General features: G+C 39.1%; 1 protein-coding gene across 1 annotated transcript in view; it reads right to left on the reverse strand.

The window, feature by feature from the left end:
* The window catches only part of LOC129095717 (general transcription factor 3C polypeptide 1), a 41,234-nt gene extending 15,255 nt beyond the window's left edge, over positions 1-25,979 (reverse strand). The window contains 40 exon segments of the mRNA XM_054604275.1: positions 1,743-1,929; positions 2,024-2,586; positions 3,519-3,811; positions 3,901-4,005; positions 4,772-4,846; positions 4,849-4,910; positions 6,083-6,721; positions 7,514-7,686; positions 8,381-8,474; positions 8,566-8,625; positions 8,732-8,847; positions 8,959-9,043; positions 9,121-9,263; positions 9,943-10,085; positions 10,177-10,285; positions 10,604-10,665; positions 11,290-11,377; positions 11,471-11,603; positions 11,952-12,045; positions 12,163-12,346; positions 13,256-13,352; positions 13,450-13,547; positions 14,521-14,666; positions 14,848-15,198; positions 15,969-16,087; positions 16,438-16,541; positions 17,226-17,379; positions 18,102-18,226; positions 18,346-18,479; positions 19,070-19,138; positions 19,291-19,679; positions 19,773-19,825; positions 20,616-20,731; positions 21,547-21,714; positions 22,727-22,850; positions 22,925-23,024; positions 23,534-23,677; positions 23,760-23,936; positions 24,040-24,249; positions 25,586-25,979. Of these exon segments, the coding sequence (XP_054460250.1) occupies positions 1,743-1,929; positions 2,024-2,586; positions 3,519-3,811; positions 3,901-4,005; positions 4,772-4,846; positions 4,849-4,910; positions 6,083-6,721; positions 7,514-7,686; positions 8,381-8,474; positions 8,566-8,625; positions 8,732-8,847; positions 8,959-9,043; positions 9,121-9,263; positions 9,943-10,085; positions 10,177-10,285; positions 10,604-10,665; positions 11,290-11,377; positions 11,471-11,603; positions 11,952-12,045; positions 12,163-12,346; positions 13,256-13,352; positions 13,450-13,547; positions 14,521-14,666; positions 14,848-15,198; positions 15,969-16,087; positions 16,438-16,541; positions 17,226-17,379; positions 18,102-18,226; positions 18,346-18,479; positions 19,070-19,138; positions 19,291-19,679; positions 19,773-19,825; positions 20,616-20,731; positions 21,547-21,714; positions 22,727-22,850; positions 22,925-23,024; positions 23,534-23,677; positions 23,760-23,936; positions 24,040-24,249; positions 25,586-25,806 (6,507 nt within the window). The 5' untranslated portion in view covers positions 25,807-25,979.
* Between the last annotated feature and the right edge of the window lie 1,967 nt (positions 25,980-27,946).

Consider the following 27,946-nt stretch of genomic DNA (forward strand, 5'->3'; position numbering starts at 1 on the left):
GTGGAAGAGGCAGAGTCTAAAGACTCAGGGGAAGACTTGTCCATATGCCTGGCGGAGGTCGTTGAGGTAGTTAAAAAGCTCTTCAGCGGCAAAGCACCAGGAGTGGATGAGATTCGACCGGAGATGCTAAAGGCTCTTGACATTGTTGGGCTGTCTTGGTTGACACGTCTCTTCACTGTCGCATGGAAGTCGGGTACAGTGCCTGTGGAGTGGCAGACCGGGGTGGTGGTTCCCATTTTCAAAAGGGGGACCGGAGAGTGTGCTCCAATTATAGGGGTATCACACTGCTCAGCCTCCCCGGGAAAGTTTACTCCAGGGTGCTGGAAAGGAGGCTCTGTCCGATTGTCGAACCTCAGATTCAGGAGGAGCAATGCGGATTCCGTTCTGGACCTGGAACAGCGGACCAACTCTTTACCCTTGCAGGTCTGTTGGAGGGTGCATGGGAGTTTGCTCATCCAGTCTACATGTGTTTTGTGGACTTGGAGAAGGCCTTCGACCGTGTCCCTCGGGGAGTCCTGTGGGGGGTACTGCGGGAATATGGGGTACCTGGTTCGTTACTATGAGCCATTCGGTCCTTGTATGACCAAAGTGAGAGCTGTGTCCGGATACTCGGCACAAAGTCGAGCTTGTTCCCAGTGCGTGTTGGCCTCCACCAGGGCTGCCCATTGTCACCAATCCTGTTTGTGATTTTCATGGACAGGATTTCAAGGCGCAGCCGGGGGGAGGAGAGTTTCCGGTTTGGGGACCTCAGAATGACATCCCTGCTTTTTGCAGATGATGTGGTTCTGTTGGCTTCTTCAGAACGTGACCTTCAGCACGCACTGGGGCGGTTCACAGCCGAGTGTGAAGCGGTCGGGATGAGAGTCAGTACCTCCAAGTCTGAGGCCATGGTTCTCTTCCGGAAAACGGTGGATTGCACCCTATGGGTTGGGAGTGAGTCACTGCCCCAAGCGAGGGAGTTCAAGTATCTCGAGATCTTATTCACGAGTGAGGGTAAAAAATGGACGGTGCAGGGAGATGGACGTTTTGGTGAAGAAGGAGCTGAGCCGTAAGCAAATCGTTCCAACCCTCACCTATGGTCATGAGCTTACAAGCGTGACCGAAAGAATGAATGAGCCGAAATCCTTCGTAGGGTGGCTGGGCTCAGCCTTAGAGATAGGGTGAGGAGCTCAGACATCCGGAGGGAGCTCGGAGTAGAGCCGCTGCTCCTTCGCGTCGAAAGGGGCCAGCTGAGGTGGCTCGGGCATCTGATCAGGATGCCTCCTGGACGCCTCCCTTTAGAGGTTTTCCAGGCACGTCCAACTGGTTAAGAGGCCCCGGGGTAGACCCAGAACACGCTGGAGAGATTATACATCTCGTCTGGCCTGGGAACGCCTCGGGGTTCCCCAGGAGGAGCTGGAAAGTGTTGCTGGGGAGAAGGACGTCTGGAGGACCCTCCTTAGCTTGCTGCCCCCGCGACCCAGCTCCGGATAAGCGGAAGGAAATGGATGGATGGATATTTCATTTGATTTTATTTATGTTATTAATTTGATTGATTTGCACTTGTTATTTAATTTGATTTCTTAGTTTAGTTTTATCCTATCGATTGTTTTTAATGTTTCATCTATTGTACTCTTATCTTTATCAGGGTGAAAGTCTTATCTTAGTTTGTCTAAGCTTTCTTTTGTTTAATTGTCTTGCTTTTGCTGAAGCATTTTGTAAACAGCCTTCTTTTATTATTCAAAGTGTTTTTTTTCGTTTACCTGCACCAGGTCGAGCACCGCCAACGGCTGCAACACGTCTTTGTAATGTTCCACCAGCGCCTGCTGCGTGAGTCCGGGCTTGAACATGATGTGGTACAGAATGGCCTCCAGCATGCCTTTACACACCTGCCGGTTCAGATTGCCGTCCACCATGCGCCACGGCCGGCTGATGAAGCTCACATTTTCACTGTGTGGATTAGAGGTGACAGAGATGAAACACAAGAATAAAGGGACATGCTGCATTAACCACCATTAGATAATAAGTCATAGTCTGCACTTACTTATTGTCGTCACCAGCTGGTCCTGTTGGTGGAGAGCACGCTTCATCCTCTCTTTCACCGTCTACACTCTTGGTTCTTGATCTGGTTCCATAATGTTTCTTTTCTTCCTGTCTTCCCTCATGTTCCACCGTCTCCTGCTCTCTTTCCTCTTCAGGCTGCGTCAGCTTCCCTCCCTCCTCTTCCAGGTTCAACGATTTGTCTCCACTCCCCTCATCTGCCCTCTCCTTCTGCTTTTCCAGCTGTTCTTCCTCATTCGGTTCCTCTCTTGTTGCTTCAGGCGGCGATCCCCCTAAGTCCCGTCTGTCCTCGCCTTCCTGTGTATCCAAAGTCATTATTTTTGCAGGCGGTTCCTCGGGCTCCTGTCGGACTTCTCGCCTGGCTCTCTTCCGCATGAAGGGGATGTTGTGGTCTTTCTCCAAGAACGGGAGTCTTTCGGATGAGAAACGTGACTGGGACCACTGCTTTTCGTTCACAGTTAGCAGCCACGGATCGGCGTGATGCGTGAGCACCCAACGGGCGCCCAAACCCCCGACTTTTATCACCTTGCCTTCTTCTTGTAAGTCCTGGAGCAAAAAAGGGAAAAATTAGATCGGGCGGAAACATAGAGGGAGAAGAAACTAGGAAAAACGATTGTTCACTAAATCCTGCAGTTGCAGAAGATTGACTGTAACGAGGCTTTAGATTTGTCAACATGCCAAAGTGATGTGCAAAATAAATATTTAAAGTTTAGAGAATAGTGCCTTTCCAAATTCAAAAAAATTAGCAAAGGTGTTAGCAGTGCATTAAACAGTGTGTTTATCTGCTCTAATGTAAGCTGCATATGTTAGCATGTCCGGCTAACTAGCTTGATTTTTAAGAGTAGTAAGCGAGTGCATTCTCAAAAAGCCAAAGCCAGCTTCCTTCCTAAGGGCAGAAAGCTTGACATGCTTAGCAACAGTAACTAAGGAGGGGGCTACTGTCTCATTTGTCAGAAAACAAATTTGCTCATTTTAATTACAAATTACAAAATTAAGTCAGCATAAGAGATTAGTCTGTGTAAAAGAGATGGACATAGCTATTTTGGCTGCGGCCATCTTGTTTTTTTGGAGCCAGAAGTGATCATACTTGGACCGCACAGAAGTAACCGTTCATCTATTCATAGAGGCTTTGCGTTCATTACTGCTAATTAATGTTACCAATTAGCCGAGGAGGACTAAAATAAAACCAACACAATCTAGATTTATATATATTACAGTTAAGGGGAAACAATTGCATTTAGGATTTTGGAGTGAGATGCCCCTTTAAGCTTAGCCAGCTTTCACTTGATACAGCTCTTGTTTTAGCGGTCTCTCTGTAGCAGAGAGTGCAGCAACTGAGCTTTATTTTGTAGTTAATGCACATTTAACATTCTTTATTCACTTAAACGATATATTATCAAGGCATAATAATATTTCATATGTTAAAACAAAGATGTCAAGAGACTCTGATTCAGGTATTCAGCAGTACACATGTTTACCTCTATGTACTGCTGCAGGCTCCTGGTGCATCCAGACTGTGGCTCCTCCAGGTGCATGTGAGTCTGGTAAAGGTCACGTACATCCAAGCCATTCTCACCGGCTGCGTCTAAGCTCCTCCTGAGGTGAGCACATGCTTCGATGTCCTGAGGAGTGTATCCTCTTTGCTGAATCAAGTGGCTCTCGCACTCGTTCACACTGTCCGCTGAGGGCGAGGTGGAGGAGCGGGTGAAGTAGGTGAGGACGGAGGGCAGCAGGGACGGACCACATTTAGTCAAATCCAGTGGTGTGGAGCCTAAAAATCAAGAAAAAAAGGAAAGAAATATTTATTTTCTGCAGATGAACCGGTGTTACTATGCGTGTGTTGCATGCGTTGATACTTACTCTCCGTACTGAACAGGTGGTGAGCAGGTGTGTTGCGCAGCTGCAAATGCATGATACAGGACTCCACCACGATGTTGTCGTTGGTGGTGAGGTTACGCATTTTGACTAGAAACAAAGCAAAACCTCAATTTTATTAATCTGAATAGGGCTGCAGCTAACTATTATTTTGTTTATCAACTAATCTATCTTTAATTCTTTTTAAATAATCAATTATTCATCTGAGCAACAGTCCTAAACACAAAAATGTTACATTTAAAAAAGAGCGAAACAGAAAAATCTTCACATATAAGGAGCTATAGAAAATATTTTTTGGTCATTTTTGCTTGATAAATAACAATAATAATGTAGTGTCTGGATTAAATAAATAATTCTAATTCTCTAAATAAACTAAATAAAGCAATATTCAGCATATTAAATGAACCTAATCATTTCATACAAACACAGAGTCAAAGCCGACCTGCGGCAACACATATTCATATGATTACCAAGTCAAGTAAAATTTACGTTATGAAAGTTTGGGGTTGTTTTAATATGTTTAACAATTGTCTTTTTCTACAAACATAAAGTGTATTGAGACACATGTGATTGTGAACTTTAAATGAACTAAAGAAAAGAAAGATAATTTAATTGAATTAGTGTTTATTATGTTTGACCATTTCATCAGCTACGGTCCTTGTGAGAAAAAGAAAACTAAACATTTGCACTGTTTCACAAAAAGTCATTGTTGCTTAATTATTTTTGTACTCTTTGTTTAATCCAGTGCAAATGATCTATTTGCTATTCAAAGATAAAATGATTTCACTAGCGTGGAAAAAAATAAATGTACACTATATACAGTATATGCAGAAAACATAAGAAATTCAAGCTCTACCTATTCCAGGAGCGCAGTATCCGCGCATCATGAGGTAGTTGGTGTGAGACGCTTGATGGGCCTTCACTTCTAATTTTTTCTCCCGTCACACTCTTCAGCATTATCGTCATCATCGTCCTCTTCTTCCAGAGCTGCCATGCTGAGTAAAAACAAACGTTTACCTCACCATTATTATATCTTTATCAGTGTTAACAAGTCAGACTTGAAAACTTTCCATTAGCTAGTAGATCAGTCCCAGCGAACACTTCAGGAGACATTTATAAAGCTTGACGCAAATTAACAATAACAATAATAAAACATTTAATTCAATGACCCCAAAAAAGGTCACCTTACAACACATAAGAACAGTAATAAAACATCAATGAAATCAACAATAAAACATCTGATAAACAATAGAGCATCGCTCCGAGTGTAAAAACAAGATGCAGTTTTTGTAGTTAAAGTGAGCAAACGAATTTAAAAGATTTGGAGCAGTCTTGGTATGCAAGGAGTCTGGTATGCAAATGTGAGGGGAAGTGAGTCTCAGAGTTTGTGTGCAGCATCAGGAGAAGATCCGGGAACCTCCATAGGACTTCATATGTAAATGAGCACAGCTGTAGTTTATGTCAGTTAATTTACAGTCTCGCTAAATAAGATCTGATGATGTCACTGAAGTGTTTTCATTGTCTCACATGGTCATTTGTGGGGCTCTCATTACTCCAGGTTCTTAGAAGAGCTCTTGCAGTCACAAAAAGGCCTTGAACTGCTCCTCTATTTCATTTTAATGGCTGCCTTTAACTGTATTTCAATTAGGTGGTGGAAACCGGAGTGCCTTTTTAAGTTCAATGTATCAATATGCATTCATACACATGTATGCTTACATTTCTTTTTAGTTTTCTCTATATTCAGTTGTTGTATGAAAGTGTACATGTTATCCTGTAGTAGGAGAAGGGGGAGCTTTTATTTTGGAGAAACAGGAATTGTTTTTGCTGAGCATAAAGCGCTTTGAGAACATGACTGTACTTGGTTGCTTTGAAAATATTTTTTATTAGTTCATAGCTGTGAAGGTCTTTAACTATGAAACTGTATTTAGACGGTTCTGCAGTGTACAAGAAAATTAAACATATACCTGTTCTTCTATAAGTAATAGTTACTAAATAATCGACTGCGTAGAATATGACTTTTCTAAATCCCATAGTTACAAATATATCAAAACATATGAAATAACTAATGGAACAGCAGTCTTTTGCAAGCTACAATGATACATTTTGGCCTTTTATGTTTTGTTAGAGATGATATGCAGCGATGGATGCACATGGATTTTTAACTCACTTCTTGACTACATCGTTGTCCACCAGGTTGCTGTCCACCACCACCATCTGTTTGGGTATGGACATGTAGACACTCAGCAGGCCCAGAGACATCAGGCTGAGAGACACCACACAGGCTCCACCTGGAGACTCCATGCAGAAACGCAGCATGTCCGACAAATCTGGAGTCTCCTCTGAAGCCTGAGGAGGGTCTTCTTTGGGCGGATGATCGTCCGTCTGCTCTCCGATGGCTTGACCTTCACCAGAACCAGCTGTGGGGCAATCTTCTGGGGTTTTCTGTTCATCTTCTTGGTTCACCGCCTCCGTTTCCTCGTCTTTCACCTCCATCCACTTCTCCCCTCCTTCGGTTTGACTTTGTTTGTTCTCTACTGCCTTAGTGGAGTCACTGTTTGCGGTGTCTGGTTGTAGCTCTGGTTCACTCACTGGTTTTCCTCCATCTTCCTTCCTTTTGTTTTGTCTTTTTTTCTTCTCTGACCCCGCTCTTTTCTCCATGATTTCCTCGCCGTTCTCGGACCGGACCTCGGTTTCATGGTAGAACTCGATAAAGGGTCTGTCGTCTCCCTTCCCGTTGTTCATTAGACTCCTCAGGAAGCGGAAGGAATCAGTGCACAGCAGGTGAGGAAAACGCCACGAGAAACACCTGTCAGGAAGTAGTGGGAGGGGCGTGGTCAATGAGCTTTGCAATTAAACAGAAAGATAGTGTGGCAACAATTTAAATATTAAGACTTAAAATGGTTTAAGATGGCCTTTTCACCAAATAATCACAAGAAACTAAACTCAGTAATGACATCAGAAGCTAAAACGTTCCTTTAGGTTATTCATGTATGAGTTTCCAACTCATCTTAACAACAGCAATGTGTTTTTCTACATGCCAAGGACAAAACATGATGGTGAATAATGCATAAATAAATATAAAAATGAATATAAATATTTTAAAAATTAAATTAAAAATATTCTAATTGGAAAAATTATAAAGAAAAAACAAAATGGGTATAATAAATAGGAAAGTAGAAGAATTAATAAAAAAATAAAAATAAAGAAGCAAATTAAAACAGAAATATCAATTAATGACATATTGATGTATTCATTTTGGCAGCTAACATCCTCCATAGTCAGGTTTGTATCAATGTTAGAAAATAAACGACGGAGTTTAACTATGAAACTGTATTGAGATTGTACTGCACTGTACAAGAAATGTAAGCATATACTTGCTCACCTATAAGTAATAGTTACTAAATAACTGACTGCGTAGAATATGACTTTTCTTAACCCCTAAATTACAAATATATCAAAACATATAAAATAAATAATGGCACAGCAGTCTTTTGCCAGCTACAATTATACATCTTGGTATGTTTTGTAAAAGAGATGATGTATACTAGTACAAGTAATCTGAGTATTCACAGTAATCCTCCCTCATGCGGCTGTGTACCTGTAGTAGGACTGGGACAGCTGGTAGGACATGGGCAGGATGGGCAGCGCTCGGTTCTTCTTCGGCCCAAACGGTTGATTGATGCGACGGCGGTTCACTAGTCCCCTCTTCCTGCATTGGATGAACACTTGGCACAGCAGCTCCTGGTTATACCTACTGTACATGTGGAAGGTCTAAGAAAAAGAGGACAGGTGGATCATCAGATGTTTGTTTGTGTTTTGTAGCTAAGAGTGTCTGATGAATGGAGAGTGAAAACAGGGAAACATGGATAACTTTAAGAAGCAGTTTAAGACCCATATGTGTAGATTTTTTTGGTGTAATTTCTTATTTATTTCTATTTGATGGTGGTTTCACACTTTTTAAGTCTGTGTTTCTATGTGAATCACTTTGTAGTGCTATGCACTCAATTCAGAGGATTAATACAGCAGCAATCAACTATTTGCTATTTAAAGATATAGTTGAGTAAAATATACTTTAGCAGAAAATTAAGAATTAACTTAATTTAATGAAGTTACAGCAAATAAAGACGTCGTTGCAGAGGAAAAGCGCCCATCCGTCCTAGTTAACAGAGGTGGGTCGTTGGTGGAGTTGAGGTGGACCCATGTGATACCTGTCACTCAAAGCCGCCCGCCCTCAATTATACCTTACTTTAAGCCTTAAAATAAATAAAGTTTAGTTAAATAAAAATGTACACCCCATACAGTTGAAAGTGACCATATGAGGAACTGTTTTTGTTGTGTATGAGGGCCGGTATGAACACCTGAATATTTTCCAGTCAGACAGCCGGTAGATATTGACAAAAATAGGTGTAGAGTTGCTAACTGCACCTTTAATGAACAGGAGAAAGTAAATCAAAGATGGCCGTACCTGAAAGGATCTGGACGACTTCATTTGACAGTTGGTCATGGCCAGAGTGCTCTGGATCAAGTTATGTAACACTATACCATGAATGTCATCAATGCTGCAATGGAAAAACAAACAAACAAACAAATCAACTACAACCATAACAACTAAAATGTATTACGTAGAAGAAAATCTTATTGAATCCTCACCAGTTGAGAGTGTCTTTCCATGACACCAGCCTTCTACTCTCTATTGCCGAAACCTTAAACCTGTAACACACAGATACAGCGTTACATTACATCCTGCACTCAGCTTCTTGTTCTGGTCATCGCTGCTGGTTTAGAGTCGGCACATCAAACCTCCTCGTCTTCTTACCGTGAGAAGAGCTGACGTTTTGAGTCAGGCATGACCACAGCTCGAGCGCTCAGAAGAACAGTGCTAAACTTCTGTCTGAGCAGCCTGGCATACTCAGAGAACGATTTACCACAATCCTGAAACAACACAGGCAGAAAATATTATATTTAAGTTAACTTCGAGACTTTAAGACATGGAAAAAAAAACCAATATGAGACAATATCAACAACAAAACAAAAGCAACACACATCTGGATTGTTTGGATCAGCAGGTTTCTTCGACTCCAACAGTTTCATCAGAGGTTTGTCCTGGTACACCTCGGCCAGACAGATCCTGGAAACACACAGCTGATCAATAAAACTGCAGGTATATGTGTTTATTAAATGTGTGTTCTCATCATTAGTACCAACCTGTAGTTCAGAAGTGTCTGAGGATTTTTGAGGATGTATCGGGTGCGGCGCCCGACAGCAACGGATGTTTTATCCATCGATATCTCGAACTCGGCGTGGAGCAGGTCTCTCACCACACAGTAAGGTACGTAGGGCCTTTTAAGCTGCAACACAGTTACAATACATTTAAATATTTTGATCCAAACAAGAACAAACAACTGATCATAACTTTTAACTGTTTTGTTCATGTTCCATTTTTTGGGAAGCGGCAGATTCACTATGGGTGACCCCTTTTTGCGTTGTTTAAACATTGTTATTTGATACATTGTTATTGGAAAAATATTGGGTTTTGGACGTTTTAAGGTAAATAAACAGGTGACAAATGCAATGTCACAAAACGGGAAACTAGGCTGACAAAGACGTGATGTTGTTTTGATTAGTGGTTCCCATCCTGTTTGGCTTGCCGCCTTTGAAAACATATCAGTGGCTACAATTAATCCCTTGTTGCTGAATTTGTCAGAGGCCAGAAGAGATAAATCATCCAATATTTAACAACAAAAAAACTGTGTAGCAAATATCGTTTTTTCTTTCAAATTGATTTAATCATCTTGTGACCCCTAAGATTTACTTATGAGGATAGGAAGAAGGAAAATAATACGTTTGCTTTTGCCAATTTTAAACTACAGCATAACTTTACCTCTAAAATGTATTCAAATAAAATTGCTCTAATTGCCCATAACCAGTAGACAAAAGCCTATGCAATTGGCAAAGAGGCCGTTAAAAGAAGGAATTATTAGTTTGAAGGGGTCTCAAGCCAAAAGGTTTGGAACTGTGTGTGCGTACTTTGCTGTTGAGCAGGTGTGTGGCCACACTGCAGAGCATCATCAGTGAGTCCTCCTGTACAGACCAGTAGACCCTCTGTCTGGTCATCATCTTTAAAGCTCGGTGGTCGGCCTCGTCGTGGGCAGGGGTGCGTTTCTTGGGCTCTTTTAAGGAAAATAAAATAACAGACAATCAGACAGGCACACAATCTGTAATCTGTCCATCTTCAGTCCATTTTTAATGCTCATATTGTACCCTTCTTCTTCTTGCGTGGGGCCTTGACAACCTCTTTTTTACTTCTCTTCCTCTTCTGTTTCTTTCCTCCGACCACCCGCTGGTTTCTGGAAGCAGGCTCAATACCCACCTGGTTAAAAAAACATCACAAACACCTAAGTTTAAACTAGATTTATCAGTCTAGTTTATCAATCTCACATACTGACACTTTTCTGAGACGGGTCATTTCTATTATTCTGTCCATCCCATTCATATCAATGAGGTTTGTTTAACAGCACCTCAAACTACATCCTCCAAAAGGATCACTTAGTTGAATCAACACCTCTAAAACAGTTTCCACAATATCTGAACATTATAACCTTCCTGAGGGATCTTTTACAGGACTACAATCATTTTTGTGTATAAAGATAATAAAACAATAATAAAATAGAATCAATTGAACTCATACCTCCACAGTTTCTGTTATTATGGGTCTCTTGGCCGTCACATAGCGAGGTGTAGTAGATCCTCCTGTTACACACAGTATATAAACATTATTTTATTGATGAGTAAGAGCACTGTGAATGCAAAGTTTTTCAAGGAAATCTGATTTTTACCACGTCAAATGGTAAAACCTGAAAACCGACTTGGCGGTCTAGACCCCCGTGTCTAGACCGCAAACGTCACGTCAGAGTTCACACGACCCTGAAGTGTCTGTCTATACCGGTTCCATCTGATCCAAACATTTCAAAGCATCGAGCAGCAAAGTTGCAGCTCAAAAGTATAGTAAAGTAGTATTGTTTGATAGGGCATCAACCTTGTGCTTGTATTTTTTTTTTAAAAACGTCAACAAATGCATATTTGAAAAGGATAAAAATGATTTGACGTGTAAAAAAACATTTCATGTTTATGATTGAGAGATGCAGCTAAGACGCTAATCTGCACAAAGTCGATGCAGACATCTGCTGAGATTTAAATGAGAGCGTATCCATTGCATGAGTCATGGGGTGAGAAAAAAAATAAAAAATAAAAATAAAAATATATATATATACTCTAATCCTTTCACCTGTTTGTGTTTGAATTAAAGCAAGTCATGATTCGACACAGGATGTTCTTGAAAGAAAGAAGTTAATTTTGTTTCAAGAAAATACTCACCAGCTTTAAGTGCAATCCTGAGAGCATTTTTACTCAAGAGGCTCTTCAGTCTGATTTTATTCTCCTTCGCCTCCAAACCACCCCGTGTCTAAAAAAGAAAAGGAAAAAAAAGATAGATTTGCACAAACTTGAGGCCACATTCTATATTCTGTAGTTTTAGACTCTGCACACTGTTACCTACCGTTTTGACATAGAGAAGGTGATTGGTCCACAGCCAGTTGCGTTTAAGATGACCAAAGAATTCAGAGTGCAGACCTCCGGCCCCTTTACAGTCTCCTGGTATCGCCCAGTCGTCAGACACCTCACGACAGCCCCTGTGTGTGTGTGTGTGTGTGTGTGTGTGTGTGTGTGTGTGTGTGTGTGTGTGTGTGTGTGTGTGTGTGTGTGTGTGTGTGTGTGTGTGTGTGATACAATTACACATCTGTGCTTCACACCGGGAATTAACTGAATTTACACTACAGTTAAAATTTCAGTTTTTGAGGTGATCATCTCATACAACACAAGGAAGAGTTTGCTCTTTCATGAACAGCTACAACATTGTCGATATTAGAGCAAGATACAAATGTAGAATTAGAGTAAGTTATCAATGTGTTTTGCTTCATGTTGTGTTATGGTAACGTTACTATTATTATTATTTTACATATAGATTATACTCCACTTACTTTAGCAGGTATGCCAGTCCCACAAACACGTTGCGTTCATGCACAAAGGAAGGAGTTGTTTCTTCATCTGTGTTTCTCTTGCTGCGGATTACACCTACAAAATGCAAACAAAGAGAGACGGGCACATTTTATAAAGTGAAAATGATACATCTCCATGTGGTTGCCAGTGCTCGGATTGATTCTGCTTTCATGCGTGAGTGTGTGCATGTACCCAGTGGTGTGTTGAGGCAGACACACATCAGGTCAAACCAGTAGTTCTCTACGTCTTCGGCGGTGTTAAATGTGTACTGGCGCCTCTCAAATGGTTTGTCAGGTGACTCAGTGACCAGCCAGTAGTGAGGCTCAGCGCTGGTGGTGTCGACAATGGCCGCATTTAGCTTCAGGTACACAAACACCTGGATTAGAGCAGATGTGGAGATTAATATGTGTGACACATGAAAAGAGAATTTACTTAATTTTGAACAAGCAAAGAAGCACTATTTCATGATGTAACATTGATGCTTTATTTAAAACAAATGCAATAAATTATCCCATTTCATTCATATCTAAATCAACAGATACTGATAGCCACTGTGTTCGTGGTGAAGCAGCTATAGATTAGATTTTTACTTATAAACTGTAAATCTCAGTCTTTATTTACAAATTTACACATTATTTTTACTGAGCAGAGAGAATTTAAGAACATGAGGTTGAAATAAGCAATTTGTCAAGCAATTTTAAGCAGACTTTTGATATGTTGCAAAAAAAAAGGATTTAGGTGCGTTTCCATCAACTGGTTTGGGATAAGTTATAATTATTCTTTCATGTCTGCTAATATTGGCCATATTTCATGTTGTCCGAAGACAAAGAGAATATTAAAATATGTATCCAGAAAGACATTTATGGCAGAAACAGCAGATCAATTATGCATTAAATGTACTCGGAACAGATTCAGAAAAGAAAATTCCATAGCCCACTTAACAATTTTGCGCAATTAAGAAAGCTTTATCAAATTAATTTGTTCCCAATCAACTTTTCTAATGTTATACTTTAAAATGTGCATTAAAATATGTGAATTGAAACATTGCTATTGATTCCGTAAATTACTTGAAAAAAAGATTAAATTTAAAACTTTGCCCAAATTCCGTTTACTTGAATTTTTGTATAGCTGCTCTACATAGGTTTTGTTATAAAATGGGAAGAAAACATACATGCTTTAATACTTCAAAAAGTTAGAATGTGCATGTTGTGCATTCACTACTTCAACACCAAACCCCTTTCCTTTCTGTGTGGTGTTTTTGTATCGCTGACTTGTTTCTGTGTACCTGGTCTTTCTCCTTGAACTTCTCCACAGGACCAAACTGCAGCAGACCCATGTAGACCAACTTCTGCAGGTTCTCATGAAATGAGAAGATGTATCTCCTGAAACAGACAAACCCACAAACGGTGTTAGACTCCATTTAGAATTAACAGTTATGATGCTTTACAGAAAAAGCAAGAGAGAAAGAAAGAAAGTCACCGTCTGTAAAGCAGCTGTCTTTTCATTTTGGCGGGCAGCGCTTTAATGAGATGGTGTTGCTTCACGGGGTCGTTGAGATATTCCTCCAGTCCATCCACCTGTGGACACAAGTCAGCCAAGGTGTGTTTTTATTTTCTGCATGTGTCTTTCTTTATGTGCTGCAAGCTGTACATTCAGTTTATTAGCACCACTTATTACTTTGTCCACCCCATTTATATAAAAGGGTAGATGTAATATTAGAATCACCTCTGAGTATAAATCAATACAATTCACACACTGAGTTGAATCAACACACGTCTGTTAGAGAAATAACAAATCTTAAAATTTAACAAAAAATGTACATTATAGCCTATAAAAAAATCTGAACTGAACATCTAATTTTCCGGCAAGCAGACAAGTGGTATTCATGTCATATCTGACCCTTTTTCTATTCATTTATTTTCTCTAAAATTTTCTCTCGAATATATAACACAGCATAACTACCAGCTCTTGGTCCTTGATACAAGACAGGCAGACAGGGAGGGAAATAAATCATTCAACTGTTATTTTGGCGTTATCTCTTCCCAATAAGCCACTTAACTATCCATTTATTTAAATAAAATCACACACTTTCGGATCCTCTTCAATCCGGGATCATGCACCATTATTATTGGTTAGTAAGAGTGGCATGGAACAAATAAACGGGGATCGCAACAGAAGTAATCCTGGCCTAATTTTACAATGTAATAAATCAAATCACATTTCAGGGATATTCTTTTACAAATGAATAAATTCAACATTGTTTTTTTAAAAACAGCATATGCAAAAGTAGTAAAGCTCGTCATAAACACAGACAGACTTTGCAGCGATATTGAGGTAATTCACTTTCACTTCTCTATTTAAAAAAAAATGCCATCATCTGATTTTTTTACATTTAGTTTTATGTCCAGTTCCAGATTTATTTATTAATAACTTTGATCATCGTTTTCCTTTTCCACACTATCATTATTGTATTGGCCTTTAAAAATTCCACTATCTGTCGACTTCTTACAACATCCTTTTAAAAAAACTAAATAAGTTTAGTTGTCTCACCTTATAATTGATCTGTATGACCTGAATGAAGATGGAGAGAGGAAGGCAGAGCAGCAGGTCGCCGACCATCGCCCAGCCGCTGCCGAACTCCTTGTGTACTCGGACAGGAGGCATGAATCTCTTCCAGGAGTCTTCATCGGCATACACTATCAGACGGGGAGAATATCATTAAAAAAAATAATCATATGCGTATGTACATTTAAGTCCAGTTATGATAAATAACAGAATGCCGAACTCAAAGAAACCATTATAAGAAAATGGTCTCTCTCTCAAAATAGGTCCAAAGGTTTTGCTACAGGAGACTTCTCACACGTGATGCTCTCTCACCTTTCAAGTCAGACTGAAGATGTGCAGGTGGTGTTTTATCCCTCACCTCCTCCCCTTCATCACCGGATGACGACACCACATCTAAGTTAGTCGAAGTGGAATCTGCCGTTTGTTGGTCCGCAGAGCCAGAGGCGGCTTTTTCAGACGGCTCCGTTTGTCCGTTTTTGTTTGTGGACTCTTTCGGTTGTTTGGCTTCAGGGTCAGAGCACTTTGTGTCTGCTGGAGTTTGAGTGGTGGACTTGCAGTCGAGTCCGCCCGGGTGACCGTAAATCAGGTACCACAGGAAGTTATGAACGAGACGCAGACGATGCATCTTAGGCTGGAAGCCAAAGGTCTTCCCCAACCCCCGAACTATAAAAACAGAGACGGAAAGAAGACAAAGAATAAAGCAATGAATAGCTGACAAAGATTTAGAGGAAACTGAATCGTATCTTGAGGATATCATTTCAGTGCATATACAGGGCATGAACTTCTCCTCTCCCTTTTTTCCTGTTAATACGTTTTTTAGGACACCAATGTCTTTTGGTGAGATTCATCCGGTTTAATGCTGCGCACATTACCAGAGGTGGGTTAGATTTCGAGCGTGGTATGAGCCCATTGGAAAACCAGGCTATTTATAAACAATAGTTTCACTATAGTTTGGTATTAACTGTAAATGTGTACTGGGCTACAGAAAAACAACAATTAACAACTAAAAAAATATTGGTGATTTGTAAATACCAATTAATTATTTTGTGAAATGACCTGCCTTTTTTTATTTATTTATTCCACTGATATTTAAATGATATTAAAAATTGTATAATCCTTAATCATTAAATATTTTTTATTATAAAATCATTATTTAATGTTATGGCCTGGCATTTGTGCCCTCAAAGGATTAACCACACCAAAGGAAAAGTGGCATGGCCGCTGAAATGATGAAATTACAAGCCTTGCATATATACGGACAATTTAAGTAGAGCAGCAAAGTGGGTGAAGTTGCAGAATCGAAAAGTATTTACCCAACTGTGAAATCAAAAGTTCTCTTTAACTGGCCCTGAATTTGTAGAAACAGTATTTTTTTCTGACCCAAAGTATCTCCTCCCATTTTGCTGCTCTTCTAATCTGCCGTGAAACAGAACCTGTTGTGGGCTTGAAATCGTCGGCTTCGTTGTTCTTGTCTTTCTTGGAGTCTTTAGACAAGCCGCCGGGTGCATCATCAGACCCTCTGCCTTGATCTCTGGCTTTCTCCTCCTCTCTTCTGAAAAATGACAAAAGATAGACTGATAATGAAACAAGATACAAGACAAGATACAAGACACGATACAAGACAAGATACAAGACAAGACACAAGACACGATACAAGACAAGATACAAGACAAGATACAAGACAAGATACAAGACAAGATACAAGACACGATACGATACAAGACACGATACAAGACAAGATACAAGACAAGATACAAGACAAGTTCTTGTGAGTCAGGATTGAGTAGGCAGAACATTTAGACTGAGAAACCGACAAAATGAAGTACAGTCAAAGGAATCACACAGTGGGAGACGTACACTATATCTCAATGACGTATTTTAGGGTATTTGGTTTGTGCTCACCGTACAGCTGTGTAAGAGCTGGAGATTTTGAAGCGGATCTGTTCAATAAGTCGGCTCACTATCTTATCGTTGGGCTGAATGGACGGATGAACGACCATCTCGACCTGCAAGAAGAAGAACCGACAGAGAGAGGAGGTTTAAGTTGGCCTCTTTTTCTAGTTTGTACATTTGTTATTTTGGTGTGCCTTTATTAAGTGTTGTATGTGCTGCATCTTTGATGATTTGTAGTCTTAGTAAATGCGTTAATAAGTGAGTGAATGAGTAGACTTAGCATAAACAGTTGAAGTTGTACCATCACTCATTTATAGTGCGGTAACATTTCTTAAACTTATTCGCCAGATCAAGTCAGAGTTTATTCATATAGCATTCTGTTAAAGAGTTATTTATGATTTCTTTGATATATTACAATTTTAACATACTTTGTACCAAAAATTCTCTCTCTCTCTCTCTCTAAATATGAATAAACTACACACACATGCATTTGAGGCTTGTTCTTACATGTATTCTTATTATTTGTTTTCTTTTTCTGAGTTAGTCAAACACCAAATGTTTCAGACATAAGTGCAAAACAATTACTCTAACTGCTTGAAAAAAAGTTTCAATGTCAAATCAGCTTGATGACTAAATAACTGTAATTTGATAAACAACCAAAAGAGGCCTTCACTATAAAGTATGTAATGGTCAGTAGTGTTATTTAGGCAGGAGATCCAATTAAAGAGAAAACATCAGCCAAATGACAACAAGCTTGAAAATATAAGTAACCATCAAGGTGTGATGAGTGCATTTACCTTCTTGGTGATCCCGTCCTGTATGATGGTCGTCTTGTAAACCTTAAGTAAGCCTTCTTTAGACAGACTGTCTACCAGACGTAAAATAGTCTTCTTGCAACACTTTGAGCTGATTCCATCCTGCTTCTCTTCGTCATTGATTATCTTTTGTAGCCTGGAGAAAGACAGCACGATGAGATTTTTTTCTTCCCTCTTACCGTGCAATAAAATGCTTTGAAATTAAAGGGATAGTCCATATGTATTAGAGTGGGGTTGTATGAGGTACTAATCCATAGTCAGAGTTTCCAACGGGGACCTGATGCAGTTTTATCCATCTATGTTCTCCTCAAAGCCAATCAAGTTAAATTGAAAAAAAAACCCAGTAGTTTTACCTCGCAGACTACAGAAGTGTCTGATCTACCGCTGCCGTGATGGGTTACTTTGTTTGTGTATTGTGTGACTTCAGTAAATCCAAAGAAACCCTTTAAAACAACAAAGTCACTCAACAACACAAACAAATGAACTGATCGAGGCAGGGGGTAGACCAGCAACTCCCATGTTCTGCAAGGGAAAATTACTGTTTTTATCAAAGGAGTCTTGTGGCTTTGAAAAAAAATCATAGATACCAGCTTCAGTTACCCACAGATATTGCTGTCTGATGGCAAGATAAATCAAGATAAACATAATCTAAGTGTAGCCTAAACTTTTTTAGGGTAGCTTTTCTTTTAGGTGGCTGAAATATGTTTTGCTGTTTTACTGACTGTCTGTTTCTCCAAAATTGAGAGCAGCGGAACTGTCATCTACTGTAGATAACACACCGACTATGAATAAGAACCTCATATAACCCCCAAACATCCAAACTATCGGTTTAAATGATAGCATTTAAAACAAACTGACGGGAAAAGACCCTCGATGATTCTGAAGTTGCGGACCGCCTCAATGATCAGGTTCCTCCTCCTCAACAGGCGGTACGTCTCATGAGACCTCGCCCAAGACCTTCTGGCTTTATTACGAGCCGGGATCTGAAAGGAAGAGGATCAAACGGTTTCATTTCTAAAACTCATCTACTGATCTCAAACTGCTGGAACAAAACTGTGAGAGAAAAAACAAACAAATACTAGAATCAATCCATGACACTGACCTGCAGCTTCCAAACATCTTGAACAACCTCGATGTTGTTGTCCACTGGGTTATCGGATTCATTCAACTCCTCACTCTCAGGTAAGGGGCTGGCAGGACTGGAGTTGGATTCTTCCTCCTCAACTCCAGCTGGTTCTGACAGAAGAGACAGTTTGAATTGTTTATGTTTGAACAGCTCAAAAAGTAAACACACATATAACATACATCCATCATGGAAAAATACTTTTATTCTGAAGAAATGACAACATCTAACACTGCTACAAAGATCTAATTATGTCAATATGCTCAGTCCACTATTTTATCTTTAGATTTATTTGAGTGAGAAAAAGTCTTGTAACCTGATGCAGTTTTGAAGAAAATGTTATTTAATAGATCTGTTTTATTATTAACATACCATTACATTTTCCATTCAAGAATAGTTACAAAACTATTTGTGAAAGCTTTCAATTATATTATTATATTATATACCAAAAAATTGGAATCGGCAGGTGAGACATAATCAGCTCAGAAAATTGAAATGAATGCATCGCTAGTCTTTACGTACTCTTTCCGTGTCAAAATAAATTGTTACTGCAAGTTTAAAATTTGCTATTCTTCAGTAGCATTGTTTCTACTGTGGACAGCGAGACAGAAAACAAAATAAAAACATAATCTTTCCTTCAATGTTTGACTGTTGCTGGAGTGTAGATGAAGTAAAGTGTGTTTAGACCCATTTCTGTACTTACCTGTTCTGGGAGTGGACTCTGAGTCAGGTGTCGTGATGGTCGTGCATTCGCTGCTGGCTGGAGTTTCACCTGAGTGATGACAGAAAATTAAGAAGTGAGACAACATGAAGCGCTCTATTAAACCAATATTGTTGTTGTCACATTTCGCAGTTATAATGTGAATTTCGGCTTCCTGTTATTTGGCCGTTTTATCTGTTGTGAAAGGTTTAATGAGTACTCACATTCAGCCGGTGTAGTTTGTACGACGGGGATCTCCGGTTGTGTCTCATCAGTTGTCCCGCTGTTTTTCCCTCCTGCAGTCTTTTTTTTAGCTCCCGACTTTCTTCCTGCTTCACTTCCCTCTCCATCCAATCCTTCATCTGCTTTATCGTCTTCTCCATCACCACACGTCTGCCCAGCCTCCTCTGCATCCTCGCTTCCTCCTCCGCCTTCTTTCTTAATCTTCTTTGCTGAACAGGGTTTGGTTTTTTCCTTCGCCGTGGACTTAGAGCTTGGCGGTGTTTTAGGGGAGGGCGGTTCAGCGTCTGATGTCTGCGGTGCGGAGTACAGAAGCTTCTTCCGTTCCTGCTCCTTAGCAACCATTTGGAGTTGATTACTCACACCGACACACCTGTGAAGAGAGGTGAGCGGAACAACAGTATTTAATATGATGTGGAGTTAAATATGAGAACTAAGAAATCTGCACTCGTTTATAAATACACACTTGTGGCTGATAAATCTTGTAGTCCTCTGCCGACCCACATCTACCATGAATCCCTGCAGGGTGAAAGACATCACACACATTAAAATGAATGACCAGAAAAATGAAAACACCTTCACAATGTAACACAATATGGAATCGAATAGCCCTGAATAAAAACTACATTACTTCAAATGCTCAGTTTTTGTATACATTTTAAACTATTTGACTCAGTTTTATGGTACATTTTGAGGCTGTACTGGAACACATTATAATGAAGAGTGTTTCCTTTATTTTGTCCACCTCATCTATGGAGGAGAAAAAACACTTAACACATGATAAAATCCGGTATGGATAATTACAGCCTCAGGTTGATTCGTTGACACTGTGTAAAGAAGATTAAGTGTACATCTAGCCGCTCTGTGAACTCAGGCATAGCAGTGTTTCAAGCTAAATGCTAACTCTAAGGTAATCTGCTCATAATGATGATGCTAACATGCTGATGTTATCCATGTTCACCACAGCAAAAGAGCACAATTCGTACTGAGAGTACACACCAACCAGAGGGGAAAACAACTGGCACCACAATATGAAACCAAGGGCTGAAATGCAAAAAATAACTCAGCACAAAAACCAAGTTACAAAAGAAAACAAACACCATTTTCTAATTCAAACAAACATATCTACATTCATCTGAGGCCGAAACAATCTTTCATTGATTCGTTCTGATCTGGTGTTCATCAAGCGTATCACAGTTTTTGAACGGAAGAAGTCAAACATACAAAAAAAAGGTATTTTTGGTAGGCAGCAATTTATTGAAAAAAATTCTCTATATGGGAAACATTGTATTATCAATGTAGCTCTTACCTTAATCACACCATCCCTCTCCAGCCTTCGGCAGATCATACGAGCTTCCAGCTTACCAACATGCATTCTTATCCCCATTTCACGCTGGGTGATTCCCTTTGTGCCACAGGATAACACTGCATTACAACAAAAAAGACACAGGCAACAATTAATAACAGAGGGATTTGCAAAGTAATTATTTATTTTTTCTAAGAGTATTACGGTGCAATCAGTAATTTTTCGGACAAATGGCATTTATTTGTTGTGTTACCTGCGTCCTCTTGAACATTGGATCTGAACACAAACAATAGATTTGATGATAAAGTGCTGACAGAAGTTGAGGCTCAGTAAAGGCAGTTACAGAAAAAGCTACAATGCTGTCTGCATAACATCTGGCATCTGGTTTGCAAGAGGAGGAGCTAAATCACTGCTGAAGAAAGTAGTGATATCAAGGAGGAAGAGTTTGCTCGATTGTCTTGCAGTTTTCATCACTCGTGGATTTGCAAACTTTATTTTTTTCTGTTAAATCCCCGATAAATCAACATGGTGAAGACACTGCATTTTTTCATTAGTTTCCCTGTTTATTAGATAATTTAGCTACCTGTTTTATGAAGAAAAATTGAGCATAGAATTACTTTAAATGGGCAGGTGTGTAAAGCACTTTGCTTATTCGCTCCTTGTGCATTATTCTGTGCATAAGAGAATCAAATGACAAATTTATTACACTGCTTGTAAGAAGGTGGAACAAAAATGTTTTAATATCTCTCTCTCTCTCTCTGTGTATTAAACCTGCTGCAGCCTTAATGTGAGGCATTCAATTAATTCAGTGTTCTGTAAATGCTCGAAAGTCTGACCTAATAAAACGACTGCCGTGATGACTTAAAAGTGACACGGGCGCTTATTCAGACATGAGACCGCCATGTAAACTTGAAATCCCAGTAATCAAACCTACCGATGCGATAGGCCTGTGACAAGACATCGGTCTCCATGATGCGCCCCTCTGAAGGGAGAGCTCTGTTGTCGTAATCTTCGTCCTCGTCATCATCCTCGTCATCCTCAGTGACACCCTTCCTTGTGTACGGCTTCAACAGTTTCACACAGCGCACAAGCACTTTATTCCCTGGAGAACAACGTGAAAGGATGCCGTGCATTTGTCAGGCACGTGGGGAAAAATCTTGTGTATAATCTACTGGAAATCCTAATAATGTCATGTATTTTTGCAGGTACCTTAGCAATATTAAAATGCATCAACTAAATAAATCTTAACACAATTTCCACTTTTTCATTAGCTAGTAGGTCAATTGGCTCTTGAAATATATATATATTTTTTCTTTTTGACAAGCTACTTTTTTTCATATAAAAAAAATGAGCTTTCATGCTCTCTTTTATTTTATTTTGTTATGTATAAAATCACTACATGATATAAAAATATTTATATAATAACGGTGGTATTTCTGTCACAGCATTTGTGACTTCACAAACTTTATGACAAAATTAACTTTTTGTCTTATCATATTTTATTAGACGACACCTATAAAAAACATAAAAAATGTATCATTGTGCAGAGCGGTTGTCATGTTTTGTGCACCCAAGTAGAGTTCAAACTAGTAGCTAATCAATCGATAAGTCAAACGGCAAAAAAATGATCTGCAACATTTGCAGATAAATCATTTTTCAGGCTAAATATTGTTAGTTTCGGGCCTACACAGAACACATTGACAAAGTGATCTATGTTTTTGTCCCAATAAATCAGAACATAACAATAACATGATACTTGTAAGTTTTATTTCCACTTATGTTTTGGGGATTTTATCTATATAGTCTAACTTAAATATAAAAAAAACTGTTCACACTTTAAATATACTGTGGATTTAAAATTCTCAGTCATGAACTCAGTCAGAAATTAATCATTTAAGCTGAATCCATCACATCAAAATATTTAAAGCAATAAAAGAAACAGAAACTCTGTAAATGCAACACAAAATTGCAATTTCTCAACTGGGCTTCAACTTTATTTCTGATATTGTGATCACATACTGTATGTTTTTCTATTGTTATAAAATGTGTGTGTGCAAAAACACATACATTATCATGTTGTGCTCATACGTACTGGTGATTCACTGGCATGTTACCTTTTTTGTCGGTGCAGGGCCCGGCGGCGGGATCCAAGTCCTCCAGAGGGTACTGGCAGTACACAATCAACTTGGCACTTCGCATGTATTGAAATACACGCTTAAAAGAACTGTCAGTGACACTCTGCAAGAAAACACACAGTTATTACCGCAAACAGAGAGACGAACACACACAGACATTCATAGAGAGATACTCACAGAAAGATGTTCTTTGAGGGTCAGCAAAGTGGCAATGTGACCATGTGACTGCAGGAGAAGGTTGGAAACGTACTCCATCAGAATGTCGTACTTCGTCCTCCTGAAAGAGCAGAGGGGGTTAAGAGGAGTTTCTCCAGAAGAGAAACAAAGACGGGGAGGGACAGAGGCTACAGACTAAAAAGGTGCTCCTCAATCTTCATATAACATTTGTAAAAGCGCAAACATCGGCTTTGTTCCCTCTTAATATTTTCAGTCGCGTAGAGACCAGAGTAGCAGGTCTATGGCGGAGAAAAGATGCATTCAACTGAACTTTTTCCAAGTGAGTTCTTTTAAATGAGTAGGAAAACTGATTTCAGAAGATTTCAGTAGACTCAATGAAAAAAAGCTTTGTTTCTTTTACAGGTTTTTTTTTTTTGGAACATGCAAAAGAAGTCTAATTACTTTTCTTAAAAATGTAGCACTGATGAGGAGACAAGTAGTTATTCACTTTATCCAATATGCACTTTATCTGTAATGCATAGCTTCACATAGCAGGCTTCTCCCCCAATCACGCATCTATTGGTGAACAACAGTGTAAGAACAGTGTTGAGACACTGACGATAAACCGACCTGTTTACATGGAAGCGTTTGAGCAGCAGAAGAATGGAGTGCTGCTGCTGCCCTGAATTCACCCGTGTGACGTGAGACTGCATGGTGATGAGTCCGTGTTTGACCAGAGACTTCCTCATGTAGTGCAACTTTCGGGCATCGATCCTGTTGAAACACAACACGGGCCGTTACACAGTGGACGTCTAAGCCGAGTAAACACAGAGCAGAAACAACGAGTGTCTCCTACTTGAAAGCGGATCCGTGCAGATCCCTCTGAAGCTCTCCCTGCCATCGAGCTCGGCCCACTCGCTCCAGCACACAGTAGGAGTCGTCGTTCAGTTTCAAATCAGGATCGCTCTCAGTACCAATTAGGGTTCTGAACCGAACCGCCTGAGACGCCACGACAACAAGCTTACGGCCATATCTGAGGAGAAATGAGTGAGCTCAGTTATGTGTATGTCTCAATTTTGAAGTAGGAAGAAAGTATGTTGAACAAATCTATATAATATCAAGAAAACTCCACGAACCTTTCCAAAGCCTCCTTCAAGTTGAGTAATGGGCTGAGGGTCTTGGAGCGGACGTGCTGAGTGACATCTGTCCTTTCTGTCAAGACTACGCATGAGCCCTGAATCCCATCCTTGTTTTCTAGAATGATTTCAACCGGGTAGACATCTTTCCGCGTGTCAAGAAACTTGTGTGTTGTTTCAATGCCTGTGTCGGGGTCGATGTCTTTAAACCTGTGTAAAACGTACAGGTGCATGGAAACAAAAAACATGCATCAGGGCATTTAAACTCTGGAACATACATATGAAACAAAGGACTTTACGTCTTTCTTAAACTTGTATTGGAACGTAATATATACAGCACATCAAACAGTTTTCACAAACCATAATGTTCACGGTTTTAACACAAAAATAGTAATAAAGAACCACAAAAAAAAACTCTTTCCCACAGTATTTTTTTAACTTAGCTTCAGGGATTTGCTCCCATTCAGCCACACCAGCATCGGTGAGGTTGGCCACCGAGATATAACCTTTTCTTGATTTCTCTTAATCTGTTTCTTCCAAATCCCCAACTCTAAGTGAAGTATAATACTATATTATATCGGCTACGCTCCTCTGATTCCAACCTCCTATCTCTGCCAGTCAGGACCAAGCACCGGACATGGGGCGACAGAGCCTTCTCAAAACTGCTTTTAACGTCTGACTAATGCTGTGTGTTTTAAGTGTTAAGTTCTGAGTGTGTAGCTTTTAATGCTGATTTTAAATGTCTGTAAAGCGTCTTTGAGTACTCTTTAAGCGCTCTATAAATAAAATGTATTATTATTATTATTAGATTCCCCTACATTGGGAAACACAGCCCAGGACAAATGACACAATACATCCACACATATTGCTTTCTAATAGTGTGTACTTTGTGTTGTTAAATCAGGAACTATTAAATGTTTTTGGATCAGTTCAACTAAAGTTGAAGGAGTTGGAGGAAGGTGCATGTGGTTGTAGATGTTTTTGACTGAGGTATGTGTCCCTGTGTGATCTAGGAAATGATGACCTGAGTCTTAGTTTTGTTTTACTCATGCTGTGATCTGACATTTTTTTTATTGTCTGTCACTGTTTTAAGTTGTATGTCTGAAACTTTGTTTAATGTGCTGCTGCTGTCTTGGCCAGGACACTCTTGTAAAAGGAGATTTTTAATCTCAATGAGGCTTTTCCTGACTTAAATAAATAAAATAAAAAAAACATTTGTGTGATTGTGGTCAGTCACATAAGGGTGGACAAAAATAACAACAGAAACACCTCTGATTACAATTCAAGAGCAGCACACACACACACACACACACACACACACACACACACACACACACACACACACTGCAGTCTACAAATGACCAATAAGATTAAATCAACATATCTCAAGAACAGATTTAATAAGAAGCTCACATTATAACCTTTATTGAGGTCTGTTTAACTTGCAGGGCTGCTGTATTAGAAGCTGAAACTGAGTGTGTAGAAAAATAGTCTCACTGAAATGTCTACATTGTTTGTGAATAACAACCAGGACCGGTCAGCTCACCTGTCAAACAGCACCACGTCATCTCTCTCCTTGGGGAGCTGGTAGAACTTCAGGTCGGTGTTAATGAGGAGAGACTTCCAGATGAGCTCCTTGGTGTCGTCGTCGAGCTTCAGGGGGAATACCGGCTTCCTCTCCTCCAGTCGGATCCACAGAGAGGGAACAGTTATCCCGTCAAGTCCCTCCAAAGCCACCTCATCCGCAGCTACGCTCAACGGGTCCATAATAAGCCACTAACCATGTGTGTGTGAGCCGCTAAGCTAACATGCTAGCTCAACAACAGCTAGCTAACTCGAGCGTTCGTTCCGGGTTCATTAAAAATCCCCCAGGGTGTTAATTAATAAATAAAAAATAACATTTAATCTGGGTGGTGAAGTTCATTCGGTCCAGCAGACTGTTTTTTTTTTAAATTATTTAAAAAAACAAAAACAAATTGAAGACAAAGTTTGTTTACAAAAAAAAGAAAAAAATATTTTTTGCTTCCGCACGGCTACGTTAGTTACGTGCCGCGTCGCTGTGCGTACGTGATGACGTCATATTTGAACTCACGCTGACGTTACGTTTTTTTTAATAGAAGTGGAAACAAATAGAATCCACAAGGTGGCGTCCAAGAGCAGCTTCTACCATAGAGGCATTTTAAGGGATTATTTTATGGTTTTTGAACAGGCACACAAATTTGATTTAATTTTTATTTTATTTTATTGTACAATTAGAGCTGAAAATGTGTATTAACTAGAAACTACCAACTTTGTTAACTCCTCCAGTGTCTACTTGATATTCTGAGCACAGTGGTACAAAGGTTTACATACAAATTATATGATTAGGTAATAAAATATGATGCATTATTTTAGATTAAACAATCCAACAGTTTATAAAGTAGTAAAAGATGCTTTAATACTTTACTTTACATTTAGTTGCAAAACATTCTATACTTTTACTTAATTCAAATTTCGAATGCAGGACTTTTACTGGTAATGGAGTATTTTTATGTCCGCTTTGAGGTGTGCCATTTGAATACTATCTTAAACTTGTACTTTAGCCCATATAATTATCTTATTATTATTATTATCTTATTTTGCAATAGCACTACAATGCCCTATTACATCAATATCAATTGGTTAATGTTTAACATTTGATGTTATTACAGTGCTATAAAAGTAAGTCTTTAGATTGAAAGGTTAAATATGTTCTTAAAACTACACAGTAGTGCACATTGTTGGGGGGAAAAAACACATATCAGTCAAACCTGAAAGTTAATCGTAAAAATAAAATTAATTAATTAAATAAAATCTTAACTCAAGATCTATTTACTAGTTTTTTTCCAAAGATGTCCACTGTATCATTTGTTCTTGTCAGTGATGGAGTTTGCACAGTTGTCATGTAGAGGAATCTATTGACGTGAAGGAGTGGTGGTTATGGACAAGAACCATCTCCATGACAACTGAACCAAGTCCACAGATGAAGATAGTGTATAACAGGTGAAAGCTCTAGAAAAGGCTACTTAGTGGTCCGTAAATTGACAATGTTTTGTTTAAATTAAAAAAAAAAAAAAATATATATATATATATATATATATTAGTGACATTTAGGCTCACATCCATAAGCATGCATCCTGATGATGTTAGATGACATTTAAAATCCTGCCTTCAAATTTTTACTTTATAAGTATAACAATATTAACAGCAAAATATATTTAAAGTATAAAAAGTCAAATAAGTCATCACATAACAAATAATAAGGAATTAACAATTAGCATTTTTATGTCACATGAAAATGCATGTAATTTGTACTCTACATATATTGTGTCTAAATAATCTACAATTTTCTCAAATTTTATAAATTGATAATTTATATATTTATCTGAAAAGTAACTGTTATTTCTAATGTAAAAAAAAAAACTTTCATCAACATTTATCTAGGAGTTGTACTGTGTAGAATGTAGTAGCATAGAAATACTTTGGTAAAGGAAACCTCAAAACTGTACTTAAACGCAGTTCTTGAGTATTTATAGACTGGTGGAAAATACTTCCTCCTTCAACAGCACAGTGAAGAAATAGGCCCTTTCAATTTAAGACATTTTGACGTGTCACAGTAAAAGCACAGATGTAAATAATAAAATGAATGACGGCTGAATTCCATTTAGCTGCTTCGGTTCCAGGGTCCTGGTTTTGTGCATGTTGGCTCACTGGCAAAGTTAAATAGGCCGTAGAAGTCGTTAATGTTATTAGTAACACCTGTGCTTCTCCTACAATGAAAAGTCTGAATATCTGCTGTGGAAACACCCAATGTGGTTTAAAACATTTATGACAAAAAAGGACAGTTAAAAAAAGACATATGAGGTATTATTTAAGTTATTAAAAAAAT

The sequence above is a fragment of the Anoplopoma fimbria genome, chromosome 9 (genome assembly GCF_027596085.1).
Source record: "Anoplopoma fimbria isolate UVic2021 breed Golden Eagle Sablefish chromosome 9, Afim_UVic_2022, whole genome shotgun sequence".
Lineage (NCBI taxonomy): Eukaryota > Metazoa > Chordata > Actinopteri > Perciformes > Anoplopomatidae > Anoplopoma > Anoplopoma fimbria.